Source organism: Rhinolophus sinicus, chromosome X, assembly GCF_036562045.2.
Source record: "Rhinolophus sinicus isolate RSC01 chromosome X, ASM3656204v1, whole genome shotgun sequence".
In the NCBI taxonomy this organism is placed as follows: Eukaryota; Metazoa; Chordata; class Mammalia; order Chiroptera; family Rhinolophidae; genus Rhinolophus; species Rhinolophus sinicus.
This window is the reverse complement of record NC_133768.1, coordinates 79,927,568-79,951,555: the sequence shown is the minus strand read 5'-3', so window position 1 is coordinate 79,951,555 and position 23,988 is coordinate 79,927,568. Positions and strand designations below refer to the sequence as shown.

At 37.2% G+C, this 23,988-nt stretch overlaps 1 protein-coding gene across 6 annotated transcripts in view; it reads right to left on the bottom strand.

The window, feature by feature from the left end:
• Positions 1–23,988, bottom strand: part of PLS3 (plastin 3) — a 123,268-nt gene that overhangs the window by 36,311 nt on the left and 62,969 nt on the right. For all 6 annotated transcript variants that reach the window (XM_019718730.2, XM_019718733.2, XM_074323440.1 and 3 more), the window contains exons 2-3: positions 17,922–18,015; positions 15,191–15,274 (exon numbers count right to left, since the gene is read on the bottom strand). In XM_019718730.2, coding sequence (XP_019574289.2) covers positions 15,191–15,263 — 73 coding nt within the window. In that variant the 5' untranslated portion in view covers positions 15,264–15,274; positions 17,922–18,015. The remainder of the gene's footprint in view (positions 1–15,190; positions 15,275–17,921; positions 18,016–23,988) is intronic.

The following is a 23,988-nucleotide window of genomic DNA, read 5'->3' as shown; positions in this document are numbered from 1 at the left end:
GGAATATTGGGGAACTGTGTTTTTCCAGGACCCATCAGCTCCAAGTCAAGTCATTGTTTTCAATCTAGTTGTGGAGTGCGCAGATCACCGGCCCATGTGGGAATCAAACCGGCGACGTTGGTGCAGTGAGAACTGAGCTCTAACCACCTAAGCCAACCTGCTGCCCTACCTGGAGACATTTTTGATTACTACTTTGAGGAGATTGTATTTGAATGAAGACTTACACGAGGTAAGGGAGCAAGTGTGGATATCTGGGGTAAGAGATTACAGACAGAGGAAATAGCAAATGCAAAATCTGTGGTGTAGAGGAGTGTTTGGGAACGGCAAAGGTGCAGTCTGACTTGAGCAGAGTGAACAAAGGAGAAAATGAGGTGAGGTTAGTGAGCTGATCATAAAAGCTCTTATAGGCTAGGCTATGGAACATACTTTGGATTTTATCCTAAGTGTGATCTAAGGGTAATTCATATTGGCCAGCTTTTGCCACCTATTAAAATAGTAAATATCCTATATGAAACAATTTACCCAATGTTTTGAAGGCTGATAAAATTCTGCTTCGTTTTAATAAAGTATACTAGAGTCAAACAAATATTCTTAAATATAGATGACTACATTTTAAATCTACCAGTTAAAATCTCTATGCTTTTAAAACATCCCCAAACTACCCAACACTTCTGAAAATCACTTCTATTTCCTTCAAGGCAAAACACTTAATTCCCCTAGGGCACATCTTCACTTTCTTTGCTTTGAATGTATAAAAGGTCATACATCAAACACTTTATCAGTAAAGTTTTTATATGTGGAAGTAAATCCAACAACAACATCTGCAGCCGCTAAAAAGAACAAAGTAATCCACAAGGCACTGCGGCAGGATTTTAGCAACTTTTGATTAATGAAATTCTTGGATTTAAATACACTTCTCCCATGTATATACTGATCTGTTTCTCCCATTCCTTTAAAAAGTTAAAATAGAGCTCAATGCTACTGGGGCATGATGAAAGAAACACAGCACAGTCAAAAGGACACAAGTGGGAGTAATGTGACCCAGGATTGAATTTGCACAATTCTAGGTCTTAGTTTTCTCATCTGTAAAAGGAGTGCTTTGGGTCAAATGATCTCTAAGGGCCCTTTATGGCTCTAACACACTCTGATTCTAAACTCAAGTACACAGGGCTTCATAAACCACACACACACACACACACACACACACACACACACACACACACTTTTTTTTAATGAGATAAAATCATAATATATATTAAAGATAAATACAGAGTAATAACATTCTCATCATTGCTAAACCTCATTATCTAAATATAGCAGTCCTTGATTTTTAGGACACCTTTATTAAAGGAGATAGCTTAATCCTTACAAATATTAAAACTTTGTCCACTTTAGCAATTTCTGATAGAAAAATATTTTTAAATGTATTCTACTTTTCCCTGACTTTTGAAATGACATATCTGAGCATAATTTAAACTTGTCATTGACTACAATTTAGACCTAGCATATGACAATTACTTAATTGTTCTTTTTGTATTCACAGTGATATAATAGAAGTGGAAGGTAAAGATGCTTAAAAATAAACATTGGAGAACTACAGTGAATTCAGTTACATGATGCTAACCAATCCCTGAGAGTCTAGTCTACCTGGCAGTTTATTTGAATTAGGCAGAATACAGGTGTAGGCAGTGGGGAGAACTACCACTTGTGTGAACCCTATCTGAAATAGCCTCTCTTGAGCATTACTTAGAAGCTCACTGATGTGATTAAATGATGTCAGGAAGTAGCCACCCTAAAATATAACTAATATAAAATAACCACATGTGGAAATTCCATTTTGAAGAGTAGTAATAATAGATGCTTTTAGTAACTGACAGGAACATTTTAAAGGGGGGTTGGAGGAATAAGAATTTCTCCATATCCCACAAACTTTATTAGGTTGCATATCCCATGATAAAGATTCTTCAAGTCTTTTTATCTCCCACCCCAATATGTAGCACAGTACCTTGCAATGGGAAAAATACTTTTTGTAGAATCATTGATTCTCAAGTATTAAGAGTGCTGTAATGTAATGAGCATTTTTAAAACAAAATAAATAAAAAAACAACAATCACAAAAAATACAGAAATAGCACTACAAGACTAAATGGCAATTCCATCAAGAAACCATGACAGAAATATCCCTTAAATAACATTCAACCTCATTCCCTTTGTTCGAATCCTGTCCCCACTCAGCAGCCTTCAGATCTGTAATTTGGTTTTCTAAGTGAACACACCCACCAAGGAGTATCCAAGTAGACAACCAGGGATGGTTGTCAGGTCTGGACCTCTCTCTCATTCTAAATGTAGAAAATTACTTCATTAAGAAATCCCACGTGCACTAGTTTAGCATGAGTCAACCTCCAGAGCAAACTGAGTATCGACTCTGTGGCAGACACTGAGCTAGATACCAGAAACAGAGATTAATCAGACAGAGCATCTTGGTTGAAACCATGGCTTCAAAATCCTTGTAAAACTTTTGAGTCACTTGGAGTATCTATCCTACATCTTTTCTGAGATGGGAAAAGAATCATTGAACATGTGTAATTTAGCTTTACATATTTTGAAACTTTTACCTATTCTGCTATTTTCCCCTATTTTATCAGCAGATCTAGGTTTTACTATCTTCTGTGATCAAAGGCATTTTAGTGTTAGTCCTAGTAAATTATAGCAAGCCTTTCTTAGAGCTCCTAAATCATATCTTTTGAAGAAAACAATTTCAATAAGATGGCAGAGGGAGCCTAAAAACGCAGCTTGCAATTAATTTTACAAAATCTCCCAGCTGGAAGACAAAATTGTGTGTGATTATTTTTAAAGAGTTTTATTCTAATTTTATTTCCAATCCCCAGCCAACACACACCCATCCACTCCTTAAACATTATCGGAGATCTATGTGCTGTGCTTTGAAAAGCCAGAAAATGAGACAGCACAGTGGCATTTTAGAAAGCTTCCATCTCAGAAAAAAAAAAAAAGAAAGCTTCATCTCATCAGTGACATTATTAAGCAGGCGCTCAAAACTATGTTTGATGGTGAAACTTTCCTTTCCTGAGTTTTGACAAAAACATGAGAATTTAATAATAAATTGACCCAAAAAACACAGACCTAGATTGAAAACAGTTTTAACTGGAAACTAAAATCACAACCTCCTGGCAGGGTGACAGTCCCCGATTTTCTCATTAAAGCTGCCAATATTCTGGATTCCCTTTATGGCTCATTTGCCACTTCTTCATTAACTATACATTGGCACGGGGTGGAATGGGTTCTGCATTTCGAAGACTTGTGTTCCAGCATCGTATATTCAACCACCTCATAGAGTATATATTATCATACAGCCTATGTTACGAGCATTCTCAATGTTTCTGCAAGCACATGTCTTAGCTTGTTGGTTCAGAAAATATGGTCAGTATGGGCAGACATTAACGGGAGGCAGGGAAAAAGAAACTCCACCTATCCACTGAACAAAGTTCCCACAGAAAGTAAAGTGCTAAATTTCAATAAATGACAAAGTATTCTATTTTTTTTTTAAATCACTATAGAGGAAAACCTGATGGTTGCTACCAGGGAGTGGGGTGGGGATGAGGAAGAAGGGGAAGGGATTAGACAGCACAACTGGTAACTACAATATTGCCATGGGGATGTGAAAGACAGTTTGGGGAACATAATCATTAATGTAAAGATTTTGTGAGTTCCGGAAAAATGGCGGAGTGAGGTGAGCCTCTGTAAAGCTCCCCTGGAATTTACAAAGAATCGAACAACAAAAACTCCACAAAGGACTCCCTGCACAGCAGACAGGCAAGACGAAGAGGCCCACTACCGACTGAAATCACCTACAGGTGGGAGATTCGCGCGCGCGAGCGGGGGGGAGGAGGAAAGTGAGAAGCGGGCGGAGACGCAGCTCCGCGGGCGCAGGACTCAGACCTGGCTCAGTGCGCCGAGCTCGCTGCTTCCCGGAACTACCGCAGCTGCGGGAGATCGGACTGCTAGGGCTCCGCCAGGGCTCCACAGGGCTGAGGGGACAGCATATAACACGGCTGAACCCAACGCTCACGGCAGAGACCTCGGAGAAAAGACTGAGGGAAAAAGGCTGAAAACGGTGGTTTAAGCCCGCACTGCCGAGCAGAGAACGGAGCCTTAGGCACTGAGACTAGCCGCCTCCCTCCCTCTCAGAGCTCGCCCGCCCCACCTGCCCGGTGCTAGAAGCAAAACAGTAGCAGTGTCAGATCAAAACAACAGAAAATTTGCTATATTTGAGAACTGTGGCCCACAAACACAAATCCACAGCCCAACTAGTTCCGGCAAAGGGAAGAGAGCTGTGGAAGCAGGACAGGCTGTGGTGGTGGTCGCTGCCATTGCTCTGGGCCACCTCTCACAGCTCACCCCGCCCCTGGCCCCACCTATCTGGGCGGTTCCCTGCAGGAGTAAACAGAACTGCTGAACAAAGAAAGACCTCTTCCTATCAACTTGTTGCAGAAGTCACTCCTGTAGATGTCTAGGAAGAGAAATAGTAAACCAGTAATCGCCATGAGTAACCAAGGCAACAAGATAGCTCAGAAAGAAAGTGAAAAATCTCCAGAAAAGGCACTTAAATATACAGAAATATGTGACTTAAATGACAGAGAATTCAAGGCTGCAGTTCTGAAAAACTCAACGAGATACAAGAAAACACAGATAGGCAGTTAAATGAACTCAGAAACTCAATTAAAGAACAGTATGAGCATTTTACGAAAGAGATTGAAATTTTAAAAAGAACCAAATAGAATTTCTGGAGATTAAGAACTCAATAGAAGAAATTAAGAATGAAATAACCAGCTTAGGTAGTAGAGTTGACCAGATGGAGGAAAGAATCAGTGACATCGAAGATAGAAACCTGGAAATGACACAGATAGAAGAAGAAAGAGACTTGAGACTTAAAAGAAATGAAAGAACTCTACAAGAACTTTCTGACTCCATCAGAAAGAGCAATATAAGAATAATGGGCATACCAGAAGGAGAAGAAAGAGAGAAGGAACAGAGAATATATTCAAACAAATCGTCGATGAGAACTTCCCAAATTTGTGGACAGAACTGGACCCTCGAATCCAAGAAGCAAATAGAACACCTAGTTACCTCAATCCCAACAGGCCTTCTCCAAGGCACATTGTACTGAAGCTGTCTAAAATCAACGACAAAGAAAGAATCCTCAAGGCAGCCAGGGAAAAGAAGACGGTAACTTACAAAGGAAAGCCCATTAGATTATCATCAGATTTTTCAGCAGAAACTCTACAAGCCAGGAGGGAGTGGAACCAAATATTCAAACTATTGAAAGAGAGAAATCATGAGCCAAGAATAATATATCCAGCAAAGATATCCTTTAGATATGAAGGAGGAATAAAGACCTTTCCAGACATACAGAAGCTGAGGGAATTTTCTAATACACGACCTGCACTACAAGAAATACTAAAGGAGGCTATTCGACCACCATCAACAGGGACAATTTGTGGCAACCAAAACTCAAAAAGGGGAGAATAAAGGCCTGAACCGAATATGGGAATGGAGAAAGTAAGCGTGCTGAAGAAAATGGAATACTCTAAATATCAAACTTACTTTTACATAAACTTAAGGGTAACCACTCAAAAAAATCCAGAACTGAAATATATACTGAAATAAAAGAAGAAACAGAGGAAACATCATAGAATACCACCACACAGAAATAATAGACAACAACAAAAGGCAAAGAAACAATGGAGACACAGCCTTACCAGAAAACTAAAGATAGAATGACAGGAAATTCTCACATATCAATAATCACCCTAAATGTAAATGGACTGAACTCACCAATAAAAAGGCACAGAGTAGCAGATTGGATCAAAAAACTAAACCCAACCATATGCTGTCTCCAAGAGACACATCTCAGCTACAAGGACAAGCATAGACTCAAAGTGAAAGGGTGGAAATTGACACTCCAAGCAAATGGTGCCCAGAGAAAATCAGGTGTAGCCATAATGATATCAGATGAAACAGACTTCAAGGTGAAAAAGATAACAAGAGACAAAGATGGACATTTCATAATGGTGAAGGGGACTGTAAAACAAGAAGACATAACAGTCATCAATATTTATGCCCCCAGTCAGGGAGCACCGAAATACACCAAGCAACTACTAACAGAACTAAAGGGAGAAATTGACCAAAACACAATTATACTAGGGGACTTAAATACATCATTGACAGCTATGGATAGATCATCCAAACAGAAAATAAATAACGACATAGTAGCCCTAAATGACACATTAGATGAAATGGACATAATTGACATTTATAGAGCACTTCATCCTAAAACATCAGACTACACATTCTTTTCTAGTGTACATGGAACATTCTCAAGGATAGACCATATATTGGGACATAAAATCAGTCTCAACAAATTTAAAAAGATTGAAATCATACCATGCATATTCTCTGATCACAAGGCTTTGAAATTGGATATCAACTGTAAAAAGAAAGCGGAAAAACACAAATACATGGAGACTAAACAACATACTTTTAAAGAAGGACTGGGTCAAAGAAGAAATTAGAGGAGAGATCAAAAGATACATAGAAACAAATGACAATGAAAATACATCCTACCAAAATTTTTGGGATGCAGCGAAAGCAGTTTTAAGGAAATTTATCTCATTACAGGCCTATCTCAAGAAACAGGAAAATTCCCAAATAAATAACCTCATGTTACACCTTAAAGAACTAGAAAAAGAAGAACAGGTAAAACCCAAGGTCAGCAGAAGAAAGGAAATAACAAAAATTAGAGCAGAAATAAATGAAATAGAGAACAGAAAGACAATAGAAAAAATTAATGTGACAAAGAGCTGGTTCTTTGAGAAGATTAACAAAATTGACAAACCCTTGGCTAGACTTACTAAGATAAAAAGAGAAGACACTGATTAACAAAATCAGAAACGTAAAAGGGAAGTTATCACGGACACCACAGAAATACAAAGGATCATCCAAGAATACTATGAAGGACTATATGCCACCAAATTCAACAACCTAGAAGAAATGGATAAGTTCTTAGAAACATATAGCCTTCCAAGGCTGAACCATGAAGAACTGGAAAATCTAAACAGACCGATCACCAAATGATTCAAGAAAATTGAATCAGTCATCCAAAACCTTCCCAAAAGCAAAAGTCCGGGACCAGATGGCTTCACTAGTGAATTCTACCAAACCTTCAAAGAGGATCTAATACCAATTCTGCACAAACTCTTCCAAAAAATTGAAGAAGAAACAGTACTCCCCAACACATTTTATGAGGCCAACATTACCCTGATACCAAAACCTGGTAAAGACAGCACAAAAAAAGAAAACTACAGACCAATATCTCTGATGAATACCGATGCAAAAATCCTAAATAAAATTCTAGCAAATCGAATACAACAATGCATTAAAAAGATTATTCATCACGACCAAGTGGGGTTCATCCCGGGGCACAAGGATGGTTCAACATATGCAAATCCATCAATGTGATACATCATATAAACAAAATAAAGGACAAAAATCATATGATTATATCAATTGATGCAGAAAAAGCATTTGACAAGATACAACATCCATTTATGATTAAAACACTTAATAAAATAGGTATAGAAGGAAAATACCTTAACATAATAAAAGCCATATATGACAAGCCCTCTGCTAATCTCATAATTAATGGAGAAAGACTGAAGCCCTTTGCTCTACGTTCAGGAACACGACAGGGATGTCCCCTATCACCTCTGCTTTTCAACATCGTGTTGGAAGTCCTTGCCAGAGCAATCAGGCAAGAGAAAGAAATCAAAGGCATCCAAATTGGGAATGAAGAAGTTAAATTATCACTCTTTGCAGATGACATGATGCTATATATAGAAAACCCTAAAGACTCCACCAAAAAGCTATTAGAAACAATCAACGAATACAGTAAAGTTGCTGGCTACAAAATCAACGCACAAAAGTCCATTGCCTTCCTATATACCAACAATGAAATCTCAGAAAAAGAAATACAAAAAACAATTCCTTTTACAATTGCATCAAAAAGAATAAAATACCTAGGAATAAACTTAACCAAGGATGTGAAAGACCTATATGCTGAAAACTATAAGACTTTTCTGAAAGAAATTGAAGAAGACACAAAGAAATGGAAAGACATTCCGTGCTCATGGATTGGAAGAATCAACATAGTTAAAATGGCCATATTACCCAAAGCAATATACAGATTCAATGCAATCCCCATCAAAATCCCAATGGCATATTTTAAAGAAATAGAACAAAAAATCATCAGATTTGTTTGGAACCACAAAAGACCCCGAATAGCCAAAGCAATCTTAAGAAAAAAGAACTATAATGGAGGTATCACACTTCCTGACTTTGGCCTGTACTACAGGGCCACAATAATCAAAACAGCATGGTATTGGCAGAAAAACAGACATATAGACCAATGGAATAGAATTGAGAACCCAGAAATAAAACCACATAAATATGGACAGATAATTTTTGACAAAGAAGCTAAAAACATACAATGGAGCAAAGACAGCCTCTTCAATAAATGGAGCTGGGAGAATTGGATAGCCACGTGCAAAAGAATGAAACTGGACTGCTATTTGTCACCATGTACCAAAATTAATTCAAAATGGATCAAAGACTTAAGCATAAGACCTGACACAATAAACTGCATAGAAGAAAACATAGGTACTAAACTTATGGACCTTGGGTTCAAAGAGCATTTTATGAATTTGACCAAAGGCAATGGAAGTAAAAGCTAAAATAAACAAATGGGACTATATGAAACTTAAAAGCTTCTGCACAGCAAAAGAAACCATTGACAAAATAAAGAGGCCACCAACTGAATGGGAGAAGATTTTTGCAAACAGTGCCTCCGATAAGGGGCTAGTATCCAGAATATACAAGGAACTCATGCAACTGAACAACAAAAAAACAAACAACCCAATTGAAAAATGGGCAGAGGACTTGAAGAGACATTTCTCCAAAGAGGACATACAAATGGCAAATAGACATATGAAAAAATGCTCAACATCACTAATCATCAGAGAAATGCAAATCAAAACCACAATGAGATATCACCTCACCCCAGTCAGAATGGCCATCATCAACAAGACAAATAGTAACAAATGTTGGAGAGGCTGTGGAGAAAAAGGAACCCTCATACACTGTTGGTGGGAATGCAGACTGGTGCAGCCGTTATGGAAGGCGGTGTGGAGGTTCCTCAAAAATTACGAATAGAATTGCCATATGACCCAGCAATCCCTCTCCTGGGTATCTACCCAAAAAATCTGAAAACATTTAGAGATAAAGACACGTGTGCTCCAATGTTCATTGCAGCTTTGTTTACAGTGGCCAAGACATGGAAACAACCAAAATGTCCTTCGATAGATGAATGGATGAAGAAGTTGTGGTATATATACACAATGGAATACTATTCGGCAGTAAGAAAAGATGATATAGGAACATTTGTGACAACATGGATGGATCTTGAGAGTGTAATGCTGAGCGAAATAAGTCAGACAGAAAAAGCAGAGAACCATGTGATTTCACTGATATGTGGTATATAAACCAAAACAACAAAAGAACAAGACAAACAAATGAGAAACAGAAACTCATAGACACAGACAATGGTTTGGTGGTTGCCAGAGGGTAAGGGGGTGGGGGTGGGGGTGGGGGTGGGAGATGTGGGTAAGGGGGATCGAATATATGGTGATGGAAGGAGAACTGACTCTGGGTGATGAACACACAACGGGATTTATAGATGATGTAATACAGAATTGTACACCTGAAATCTATGTAATTTTACTAACAACTGTCACCTCAATAAATTTAATAAAAAAAAAAAAAAAAAAAAAAAGATTTTGTAGGGTGTCAGATGGGAACACGTCTTATTAGCGATACCACTTCATGGACGGTGTAGATGCTTGACCACTGCACTGTACACCTGAAGCTGAAGCTGAATAATATTGTATGTCAATAATAATATATATATATAGTCACGTGATATGGAGTATAGCATAAGGAATAGAATCAATGGAATTGTAACAGGTATATACGATGTCAGAGGGGCAACAGATTGGGGGAGGGGGTTATCACTTTTTGAGGGGTGAAATGTCTAACTATTGCACTGTTTTGTACACCTGAAACTAATTTAAATAAACAAATAAAAATTAAAATAAAAAATCACTATACTTAAAAAATAATCACTAAGAGTCCCCCAATGCTGCACCAAAGAGGCTCGTCTTTTATATTGGCTACTGAATTCATCAGAAAGGAACCAACTGCTGGTAACAACAGATTCTCCCTCCTTCCCTTCCTCCCTCCACCCCCCTTTCTCCTCTCTCTCTGATGACACATGTAGGTTCACATCTGCATTCCGTTTTAAAAGAAACCTCATTATGCTCTTTTACCAAGTATTATTTTAACTGCCAGTTAACTCTCCCAACACCCTCCCCCAAGTAACCTTAAAGTAAATAAACTTATTATGCAGCCATGTTCCTGCAGAAGTTTGAATCACACCAAGAATACACATCCTTAAAAGGAAATGTTTTCCCTCCCCTTGCATCCTGTTATTTAAGCTATTTTAAGTACTTGTCTGGAGAAAGCTGAGCCAGAATTCAAGTGGTTTTGATTTTAGCTGCTGTTTTACACTGCCCATGTCCAAGTGGTATGTGGGGCAATCACTTAAAATGCATCTTTTGGGGTGCTACTTGGTCTTACAAATCTGACAGTAAGAAAGACTGGGATTTCGTTTGACCCCAGGGTGTGTGTTTGTGTGTTGCTTTAACCATCCTTGAATCTGTCTAAATCTAGTATCTTTCTTTATAAAGAGTTCGAATATGTGTGTCCTCATCTGCAACACAGATGCAACTTCTTTACTACCCCACTCCGGACAGTGCTCATTAGGACTTAAAGAAGAAAACAAATCAAGTGCAGATGCACTTCCTTTCAGAAAAGCTGGGTTTAAAAGTTCCATTTCGTTTAACCAATATATTCCACATTTTTTGCTCTAAAAAATGCCAATAGGAATCTATATGTCTAACAATGGACTTACATACACACACGATTTTGAATGCCCATGAAAGCACATGATACACTGAGTTAAAAGACTCAGTCAAAATACTGGTGCAGAATTTAGATTATATTCCACCCTAACATCTAAGCAGTAAAGTCAAGCTTTCACTGGCATTAAAATTTTAGAAAAGGCAGCTGTTAAACATCTCCAGATGCTTACCTAAACATGGGTTTTCCCAGCTTATACCTCTTCAGGTAGCTCATTCCAGCAAATCTAAGACGCAGTTTAATGGGTCCCAGCTAAAGAATTCATACTAATAGTGGATAACCTAAAGTGGAGGTCATGTACAGCTGAAGGATGGACAAAGTTAGAGAGCTGAGACCAAGCAATCAAAAATGTCTAGCAATCTTTTTCCAACTCAAAATTTCCAGCAGTTGGACCATCATTTTACCACTTGCTGCCATTCTCCCACTTTAAAAATGCATACACAACTAAACACACACACTCACACGAGCACATTCTCTCACACGTGTGTGGCTCTTGTTCTTCCCCACACCCCCACACATTTGTACTCTTATCTTCCACATTGTCAAAACATGGCTTTCAGACTATCTCAAGACCTTCGTTTCTAATACTAGTCCATCAATAATTAAGCAGATGGCACCGTAAAAGAGAACTGGTTGGTTTATTTTTTTCAGTTGAGCTATAGTTTTTATTTTTCAAGTCATAATTAAACAAATATAAACTCGTATAGTTTTATTGACTACTAAGAGTAAATCAAACTAAACCACCAGACTTTTTGTGGCATCATCCTGATGTGGTTTTTATATACTAGAGAATATCAAGTCATTTGAAACAACTCAATTTCCTGAAATGAGAAAATCTGGTACAGCTACAACCAACATTTTTTTAGCTCAGTTTGGTGAGCAATGTCAAAGGAATATACCCACACTATTCCTAGTTATTTAAGAAACTCCATTATTCTTTTATTTCTAAACTGCTGAATTCATGTTTAAAAAAACCCAAAGCTCAGGAACAATTCCTTAGGAGAGAAAAAAGTCAGAAGTGTTTGCAGGACTTTAAAGCCAATCTGAAGATTTACATTACATGAATTTATCTTTATTACAAGTAATCATACAATGACCTCTAGCTTCCATAACAAGATTAAAGTCTCAGAATGTAAAAGACATTTTCTAGTTGGTAAATATTTACTTCCTATGTGTTCTGAAAGTTTTGTTTATTCTTCTTTAGAAAAAACTTACGCAGCATTGCATTTGAATTAAAACAGAAACATTATGAAGTAGGAAAACAATGAGAGACAAGGTTTCTGGTATCCCAGTGGGAAATACTGGAAACAAATTTTAAGAAAATTAAAATAATTAAATGAAAATATTCTGTTTGGAGCTTAACACTAAGCAGGTGCAGAGAGTGAGTGAAAGGAGAATTTTAAATCCTAATACTTGATTTATTGCTAGTAAAGAGAGTTTCAAAGCACTACTAATTGATTGAACAAAACCTATGATTAGTCGTAATTACAGAGATTTTCTCCATACACTAAGATTTTGTTGAATTTCTAAAGAGATAATCAAGGCCATTATTGTTAATAGATGGGAAAAAATCATATAACGATTTCCATACTTTGTCACAATTGAACTGAGACAAAGTAATCCTCACTACCCTCCCCCTCAAAATAAGAAAAATTGTCCCTGACAGGAGAATAAGTTACAGAGCTTATTTTTAAAATCAAGCTTCCCTTAATGAAGAAAAAAAAAGATTTCCATAATACCTTTGACAGTTGCCTGAAGGCTCCATAACTAACAACTAAAAAAACTACAAAGATTTTAAAGGAAAATTAAAAGATTCAACTGGGTCTTTTCTAAAAGACTACACACAAGCCTTTATTATGCTGAAAAGTATATATAAACTTTATGTGCTACAATGTAATGGCCAAAATCTTTAGTAATAAATTCCACCATGATGAAAATCTTCATAACAATGGCCCTATTGAGTTTACATTTGATGATAAAGTCCCAGTACATGAAAAGACTATGTATAATTCCTTGGGATTCAATTAACTAAATATTTATTGAGAATCTTACATGTGTAACACTGAGCTAGATACTGAGGGAGGAATACAAAAGCATAAAATGCAGAACAGGCAGAAATTCTGAACTCCAGAATTCCTATTTACAGAATATAGACTAATAAAAGTCTGCATATATTAGGAATGTATGCCCGGTAGGGACTCCAATGAGACACATGGTCAAATCTCCTACCTTTGGGAAGCTGTTTGCCAACCCTAAACTCTCCAAGATATATGATTTAAAATAAGACAGTGATTCCAACAATGAGCCTTTCTTGCAGTCCAAACTCTATGTGATCCCTCACTTAGTGCAGTTTAATCCTGTTTCCTCCATGGAGATAATTGGTCAATCCTATTTCTATCATTAAGCTTTTAAGGAGCAATTAAACTCTTTTACTGATAAAAGTATTCCAGTTGCATCAAGTAAACATATTTGAACTATCTTTAATTTAAAAAAAAAAGCTTATTTTTATTGGGGAAGGGGAACAGGACATTATTGGGGAATGATGTGTACTTCCAGGACTTTTCCAAGTCAAGTTGTTGTTCTTTCAATCTTAGTTGTGAAAGGCGCAGCTCAGCTCCAGGTTCAGTTGCCATTGTTAGTTGCAGAGGGCGCAGCCCACCATCTCTTGTAGGAGTCAAACCGGCAACCTTGTGGTTGAGAGCCCGCGCTCCAACCAACTGAGCCATCTGGCCACCCGGGAGCTGAGCGGCAGCTCATTGACTTCATTGTAGTGGTGGAGGGCGCAGCTCACTGGCCCATGTGGGAATCGAACCAGCAGCCCTGTTGCCCAGAGCTTGCGCTCTAACCAACTGAGCCACCCGTCCGCCCCTTATCTTTAATTTTTTAAAAATATTATTCACACAAATATTTCAAGACTGCTGCTCAAAAGAACAAGGCCTGTATTCAACAATAAACATTAATTTGAGGAGGTAAGGGCTTGAAGATTGAACAATAGCAATAATAAGTCATGGTTCTTACCCCAAAATTTCATTCATAAAGAAACAAACTAGGATGTTTAACAGCCTAATTCAGCCAACACTGAAAGATGAATCCTGTTAGGTTCTGGTCTATTTGATTTTTTTTCTAGTTAGAATTCTGATGGGATTATGAATAGTGACTGTGCCTGGGGCTCATTATTCTTCCCAAGGCATGCAATTACTACTAAATGCCTTCATAGAAAATGTTAATCATAAATGTATGGGAATAGAGATGTACCCATCCTTACTTTTCAGTAATGGGATTTTCAACATAGGCCAAAGAGTAGATTCTGATTTAAATAACAACTCATTATGATCCAACTTCATATCCTTTAATTAAGGAGATACCAAATAGTAATAGTCTACCTCTCTAAGCACATGTTGACTTATGTGAGTAAACACATCAATAATCAGTTTTTACCATTTTCTCGTTATCTTCTATTGACTTGACCTGCGCACTGAAATTTGGAATGTAAATACTATATAAACTACTTCCATATCTGCTAAATACTATACTTCCATACTAAATTCTAAGACATGTTATATGATGTTAAAAGATGAACCAAATGACATGCTATGATTTCCCAACCTATACTGATGCTGTAAGTTAATGCAAAGGTAGAACAGTCTGCATTATTGCAAGGCACTGAAGATATATGAGAAAGGCAATAAAACCAAGCTAAATAGGGAAAGGTAAAACAGCATTTATGGTTCTTAACATTTTCAGGGGTCACATATCCCTTTGAAAGCTCCAAATTCTCTCCTAAGAAAAATATGATACATCAAATATGATAACAATACAAAGTTTGTCTAAAAATTTCAGGGGCCACAGCAGGCCCAGTTAAGGACTGGGACCCCAAACCAAAAACCTTTGACTATATTAGATACTAGATATAATTAGAAGTAATAGTTTCAAGTGTAGCTTCTAAAACTTTATCCCATTGATGTTAACTATCTTGCCCTAAGGTTCGTGATTTAACTGTTCATGTAATTATTTAAAGAAATAACTTTCATTAGGGCCAAATAATGATTGCTTTACTATAGTTAAACTACAAAAATACTTACCAACTTTTGCAAAGGCCTCTTTGAGTTCATCAAGCTCATCTTTGGAAATCTGAGTGGTAGCCATCTCATCCATTTATGGAAGATCTAAAGAGAAACCAAAAAGGGTTCAGACTTTAAAAACTTTTGTGATGAATATATTATAAGCACTCCTGCAAAATGCTCATCTTAGGAATTTAAACATAATTGCAAACTATCAAAACCAGCTGAATAGGTTCCCGTACTAGTAGCTACAGCCAAAATTAAAAAAACAAATAAACAAATGAGAACTCATCATTTACCAAAAGTTACTCAGAAAAAAATATTTCTGAATCTTCCTTTCAAGGACAAAATTCTACACTACATTAAATGAGTATAAGGAAGAGCCAAGGTACCCAGCAATGATGGGAAAAAGATACCTAATAGAAATTCTTGGTTATATGTGCCAAAACTAAAAGTCGAAATTACATGGCCAAAGATTCATATAAAATACAACTTTTCCATTAAGCCATCTATCTATCTCTCTCTCTCTATCTATCTATCTATCTATCTATCTATCTATCTATCTATCTATCATCTATCTTACTGTTTTATTTCCATTTTTCCAGCTTTATTGAGATATAATTGATATATAATTGCACATATAATATTGTGTAAATTTTGATGGTTTATATGTATATTGTGAAATGATTACTACAGTAAAGTTAGTTAACACATCCATCAGCTCACACAGTTACCATTTTTTCCCCAATGAACCACTTTAAAATCATTCATTGTGAAAACACTGATTTTTAAATAGCATATTAACACCTACCAATCACTCCCATTGAAGGAGTCAATTAAAACAAATTATACTTGGCTTTGATACAGAAGTATATACAAATGTGTACTAATAAACATATCCTTGTGCACGTAACTTATTTTAGTTTACACCCTTTCTGATTTGGTCCTATTTTACCAATTTCACAAATAGAGCAGGGTTTGGCAAACTATGTCCTATAAGCCAAATCTGAACCACCACTTGTTTTTCTATGGCCCCACAAGCTAAGTATGTTTTTATAGATAAACAAACATCTGCAGTCAATTTTGATGATAAGACACATTAACTCTGAACCCCAATTAAGTGAAATGTTATCCTCCCCCCAAAATTCCATTATTTTCATCCGTAGACCTGTATTACAAAAAAAGTACTCAATTATTATTATATTTTGGATTTTGTCAGTAAAAATTTGTGGAAATAATATTATATCCTTAATATCAATAATATAATATTCTTGATTTTGCCTCTAGACACACAATATTTATGATCTCGACCTTAATGAGCCCTACAATAGAGAAAGGAGGTCTGTATCACAATGGATAATCCCCAAACACAAACCTATTAACAATTTTTGGAGATAAGGAAACGAAAACAATTATGTGTTGCCTTTTATTGGCTTTGGTTATTTTTCTTTTAATCTTTTTTAAGGACTTCACTTTTTTAAAAAATAAATTTCATTGGGGAATATTGGGGAATAGTGTGTTTCTCCAGGGACCTTCAGCTCCAAGTAGTTGTCCTTCAATCCAGTTGTGGAGGGCACAGCTCAGCTCCAAGTCCAGTTGCCGTTTTCCATCTTTAGTTGCAGGGAGTGCAGCCCATCATCCCATTTGGGAATTAAACCGGCAACCTTGTTGTTGAGAGCTCACGTTCTAACCAACTGAGCCATCCGGCCACCCCTCCGGAAGCTCAGCGGCAGCTCATTGTCTTCAATCCAGTTGTGGAAGGCGTAGCTCACTGGCCCATGTGGGAATCGAACTGGCAACCCTGTTGTTCAGAGCTCACACTCTAACCAACTGAGCCATCCGGCCGCCCCAGGACTTCACTTTTTTAGAACAGTTAGATTCACAGCAAAATTGAACAGAAAGTACAGAGTTTAGTTCCCATGTATGCCTTTCTCCTCACATACAAGCCTCGCCCATTATCAACATCCTGCACCAGAGTGGTCCATTTGTTAAAAATGATGAACCTACACTAACACATCATAATCACACGAAGTCCATAGTTTACATTAGGTTCATGTTTGGTGTTAATATATTATATGGGGTTTGACAAATACTACATAATGACACATATCAACCAGTAAAGTATCAAAAAAATAGTTTCACTGTCCTAAATGTATTGCCTTTTCAAATAAGTATTCTATGAGTTAAATTTCAGTAACTATACAGTACAAAATACAAATTTGAGGTCTTATATTTATCCCTTTTAGACAGTTTTATTAAAAGTTAAAAACTACTCACCAACTCATCTTTTGACATTAAGCCTAATACTCAGCAGAGAGAAGCTCTCAAGAGAGAGCTGGGCCACATCTGTCTTTGTGACAGCCATAGTCATCATTTCTAGAACTTATCACAGTCCCAAGCACATAGTAAAGCACTCAATAAAATAGTACTTTAATAAATTCATCATTCAACAACTATGCACCAAGCACTACATTAGATAAATTCACATTCATATTAATTTCCTGAACCCTCATAACAACCTTATGAAGTTACCCCATCTTTTATTAGATAATATAGGCTCAGAGGGGCCATGAAACTGGAATGCAAGCCCACATTTCTCAAATCCCTGGGAAGTTTTAAAATGACCATATTATACTATTAGGTAAGTTTCCACCATAATGCAATTGACATTTAAAATGACTGGTAATTTAAAAAAAACTTTTAAAAAACATAAATCAGAACTTGCCTGTTTATACATGTAAACTTTTCTTACCTATGGTGTTAAGATGCTGCTAAAGACAGACAACTTCTCAGTAGATCAGTAGATCAGTTGGGTAAAAATACTTTTCAGAGTAGTCTCAGGATCTCTAAGGTAAAGAAAGATCTTCAGTTAGATATGAAGTCACACATTTTAAAGATTAAGCATAAAAAAATTTTTGTAAGTTAAACTGCAACCCAATGGTAGAACTTTTAAAAAGCATTCTATATTTTAGTAATATGATGTTCAACATTTCTGATTACAAAAATACTACATAGGGTTTACTCTAATTTTACTTGTGCATATTTTAAGTAATCATGTTTTCAATATGAAATTATTACCTATCTCCAAGAATTATACCATACAGAACAATGGCACAGAAAGTTTGAAAATGAGACTGCCTCAGAAAATCCAAAACATGTTGCCTCTCCTTTATCTCTGAAGGTCCTTTCCAGTTTGGGCAGTTTGTGAGTCAGGAATAATCTAAAGTATGTGAATTTAAAAAAATACATTCAATTTTAGTCTCATACTACCATTATCACTACTATACAAAAGAAGATTAGACAAAGATGGTTCTGGACATACCGTATTTTGTCATGTACAATGTACATTTTTTTGCCCAAATTTGTGAGGAAAAAATAAGAATGTACATTACACATGGGTTCTACTAATTCTGTATCTATATAAATGTTTTTAATTCTTTTGTTTATGCTTATGAGTTAAAAGTGTAACTCTAGAAATCAATAACGATATCCGTATGCAAAATAGTACCCTGGAATGGGATCATTGTTTTTGTTGAACTTATGATGAGCTTGCAATAACAAAGAGGTCTTGGCCTTCTAGGATACATAAATGTCTTAAATTTGTTACCGGTATGTAAACTTTCTTGTACCTTATATCTGTTCTTGTGTTTTGTAATGATTTGTTACATAAAATTTCTTGTGCCATAATACGTTAAAAGCTAAACACAAAAAATCCTTTATAATACAAAAAACAAGTACCTAAATGTAAACAGATAAAAACTTGAATTAAAAAATTAAAATGAAAGATTTTTTCCCCTGAAAGTTTGGGCCAAAAACGTGGGTGCCCATTATACACAGCAAAATATGGTAACTCCTGCCATCACCCACCCTTCATTCCTGCTGACCCGTGGGTTCTGACTAAATCCTTCCACTTCCCACCCTTGGAAGACATGACGGTTGAACAGGACAAAATCTCTTTCCCTCTTCTCTATACTCCTCTCCAACACACATACACCTCTATCCTCAAACAACTTTACCAGTATTTTAGGCACCTGTTAGACGACTAATTCCTACCCTCAACGTATTTACAATCTAGGAAAGGCAAACATGTAAATAATTATAACTCAACACAAAGTGAATTAGTAGGCCAGGAAAGGAGTACTTTTGTTCTTCCTACAAAATCAGGAACTACTTAGATCTCATAGAAATGATTTCAAGGCACCTGTTTACTTAAAAAAATACATTAATACAATGCAGCATTAAAAAACCCCAAAATATAAGATCAATTTTTCTAATGTCTTATTCCTGTCTAATTGTCTTAATGAAAGCATAAAGTGACTTATTTTACATCTACAATTCAGATTTTCCTCTACAGGAGACAGTAAGGGGCATACCTGAATAATAATTTTTTAAAAATTGGAACATGCATATATCCCTAACTCAACATTTCCAGGAAAGTTTGGTCTAGGATAACAGAATGGTTTGATTTAGGAGTCTTTCATTTAAATAAACTCAATTTAATTTTTGGTGAAGATGGTGGAGTAGGTAAGCACTGTGCTTGCATCGTCTCCTGATCACATCAAGACTAAAACTAAACTACAACCATCCTTGAGAATCACTTGAAGTCTAGCTAAACAGAAGTCCTACAACTACGGACATACAGAAGAAGCTATGTTGACACTGGTAGGAGGGGCGGAGACATGGAATGGGCTGGTCCCACACTCATATGTGGTGGTTAAAAATCAGGATGGATATCTCAGCTGTGGAGGTCCTCCCAGAGGAGTGAGGGGTCCCAGCCCCACACCAGGCTCCCCAGGCCAGGGTTCCAGGGCTGGGGAGAGAAGACTCCATAACTTCTGGATGTGAAAACCAGCGGAGATGTGGCTGAGTGAGATGAGGGCAGCTGCAGTCCCAGGCGTTACTCTTAAAGGGCTCTTGCACAGACTTACTTGCTGACGCACTAGCTATAAGTTCTAAACCCCAAACAAGCAGCATCTGGCCTCAGTGTGCCCCATACCTCTTGCTAAGCAGCCCCAAGCCCGGCACAGGTGGCAGACATCCTTGGTTCACAGCTAAGCCTCTCCCGGGACCTCCAAGCCCAGCACAGGTGGTGGCCATCTGCAGATTGTTTTGTGGCTCATACCATGTGGCCCCAGGCAGGTCACAGGCAGTGGCTGAACCCAGCCTTCAGTGGGGGCCTTCCCAGGAGGTTCAGGGCCTGCACACCCAGTGGCCCACTTCAGACAGCACCAGAGCACCACCCTGCTGCCTCCACAGATGACACACTCAAAGGGCAGACTGGGAGGCACCAGAGCTCTGCTAAAGCAAATCCTGCTTGGTAGGGTCAGCCCCTGCACAATAGTTGCTCCATTGCAGTCAGAGTCAGCCCTTATAACCAATCAGTCTGAGAGTCAATCCCTCCTATTGACATGCAAACAGCAACCAAGGCTCAACTGAAACAGGAGGGCAGACACAACCCACACAAAGGGACACACCTGGAGCACCCGGCTTAGGTGACTAGGGAGACTCCACCACTGGGCCCCACAGGACACCTAGTACATAAGGCCATTCTACTAACACTGGGAGACATAGCAGCCCTGCCTAAATCATAGAAAGAAACACAGGGAAGCAGCCAAAATGGGGAGGAAAAAAACATATCCCAAATGAAGAAACAGAACAAAGCTCCAGAGAAAGAACTAAGGAAAATGGAGACAAGCAATCTACCAGACTCAGAGTTCAAAACACTGCTTATAAGAATGCTCGATAATCTCAGGGAGAACTTCTATAAAGAGACAGGAAACATAAAAACAGAGATAGAAAACCTAAAAAAAAAAGTACCAGTCAAAAATGAAGAATATAATAACTGAAATAAAGAGTACATTAGAGGGAATCAACATAGATTAGATAGAGCAGAGGGTCGAATCGGCAATTCGGAAGGTAAGGTGGCAGAAAACACCCAAACAGAAGAGAAAAAAGGAAAAAGAATAAAAAAAAAGAGGATAGTTTAAAGGGCCTCTGGGACAACATCAAGCATACCAACATTTGCATCACAGGGGTACCAGAAGGAGAAGAGAGAGAGCAAGGAACTGAAAACCTATTTGAAGATAATGACTGAAAACTTTCCTAACCCAGTGAAGGAAGTAGATAGACAAGCCCAAGAAGAGCAGAGAGTCCCAAATAAGATGAACCCAAAGAGGCCCACACCAAGACACATCATAATTAAAATGCCAAAGGTTAAAGACAAAGAGAATCTTAAAAGCAGCAAGAGAAAACGCAGTTACTTACCTACAAGGGAGCCCCCATAAGACTGTCAGCTGATTTCTCAACAGAAACTTTGCAGGCCAGAAGGAATTGGCAGGAAATATTCAAAGCGATGAAAAGCAAGGACCTACAACCAAGATTACTCTACCCAGTAAAAGTATCATTTAGAATCAAAGGAAAGATAGTTTCCAAGACAAGAAAGAGCTAAAGGTGTTCCTCATCACCAAACCAGCATTACAAGGAATTTAAAGGAACTTAAGAACATCCCCCAAAAAGATAAAAAATGTAAATAATAAAATGGCAATAACTGCATATCTATCAACAATTACTTTAAATGTAAATGGATTAAATGCTCTAATCAAAAGACATAGGGTGGCTAAATGGATAAGAAAACAGGACTCTGCCTATAAGAGGTTTACTTCAGATCAAAAGATACACACAAACTGAACGTAAGGGGATAGAAAAAGATATTCATGAAAATGGAAATGAATTTAAAAACAAAGCTGGGGTAGCAATATTTGTACCAGACAAAATAGACTAAAACCAAGGCTACATAAGTAGAGACAAAGAAGGATCCAGTAATCCCACTTAAAAGGATTTATCCGAAGAAACCCAAAACACTACTTTGAAGGGACATGTGCATCTGTATGTTCACTGAAGCATTATTTACAACAGACAAGATATGGAAGCATCGTAAGTGTCCATCAATGAATGAATGGATAAAGAAAAAGTGGTACATATACAAGGCCTGACAATTAAGTTTACGAACTTGTTGCAACAATGTTGCTAACCTGTTTTGATTATCAGAGGAATTATTCATTATGAATTTTTACAACTGGACAAACAGTTAACCAACTTTACTGGTATTTGGAAGTACTGAAAGGGCTGCAAAAGTTAGATGACCCTAAGTTTTCACCAACAATTCATGGCTGTTGCATCACACCAATGCACCAACTCACATGGCACTGTCTGTGAGGGAGTTTTTAGCCAGTAAACAAATAACTGTATTGGAACATCCTCCCTACTCACCCGATCTGGCCCCCAATGACTTTTCTTTACCCGAAGATCAAGCAAATATTGAAAGGAAGACATTTTGATGACATTCAGGACATACAATGACAGCTCTGATGACCATTACAGAAAAAGAGTTCCAAAATTGCTTTAAAGGGTGGACTAGGCACTGGCGCCGGTGCATAGCTTCCCAAGGGGACTACTTCGAAGGTGACCTTAGTGATATTCAGCAATGAGGTATGCAGCAGTTTTTCTAGGATGAGTTTGTGAACCTAATTTTCCTACCTTGTATATAATGGACTATTACTCAGTCATAAAAAAGAATGAAATCTTGCCATCTGCAATAACATGGATGGACCTAGAGAGTATTGTGCTGAGTAGGGTGAGTCAGAAAAAGACAAATACTATATGATTTCACATATATGGGGAATCTAAAGAACAAAATAAACAAAACAAACAAACTCACAGATACAGAGAACATTTTGATGGTTGCCAGCTGGGAAAAGGGTTGGGGGGGCTGGGTGAAAAAGGTGAAGGGATTAAGAAATACCAATTGGTTGTTACAAAATAGTCTTGGGGATGTAAAGTATAACATAGGGAATACTGTCAATAATATTGTAATAACTATGTATGGTGTCAGATGGGTACTAGATTTATCAGGGTTATCACTATGTTGTAAACCTGAAACTAATATAATATTGTATGTGAACTGTAACTGAAAAATAAAAACAATATTAAAAATAAACTCAATTTCATTTATTTATAATTATTTGAAAGAAAATAGATAAATGCTACCCTGAAGTACCTGAGATAAAACTACGAAATACAAAGTCAAATTTAAAAGGCTCACGATATATGCTTTTAGGTGATAAAAATCACAATTTTTAATTTAGCTATTTAATGCAGCTATTGAATGCAGATTTTTCCCCACTACAAATTAAAAAAAGGATGGTCCTTAAGACTATTCATAGTCTTGATTGCTATCTTTAAAGAAACTGAGCAAATAGTACTATCTTGGGAGAAAACATCATATTTAAATAATTTAGGAAAGATTGCCAGGTAGGTAGGTAGCAGCAACAGATTTTTTTTTAATTAAAGTTTATTGGGGTGACAATTGTTAGTATCAACAGATTTCTAAAAATTAAAATCTTATAAATTAAAACTACAGAAGCTCTATTCCTCTTCATGGGGCATTGTACTCCTCAAAGCAACTAAAACAGCCCAGACTGGGGCTTATGAAGCAAAACAGGATTTGACAACACTATTGCCCTGTAGACACTTCATTCAATCCTGAGCCCTTGTAGCAAGGTGTTGTTCCTCACCCAAGGATGTTGTAATGGAAAGACGGTTGGATGTGGAATCAGAAGACATAAATTAGTGCCCGGGTTCTGCTATTTCCTAGCAGTGTGTCCATTAGCAAGTTTATTTAATCTCTGTGAGCCTCAGTTTACTCATTTGAAAATAGTGATAAATAATACCTACTTCCCCAGGATCCTCATGAAGATTAAAGATGGCATATGTGAAGGCACGTTGTAAACTATAAAGTATTATACAGCAACTGCAAATCC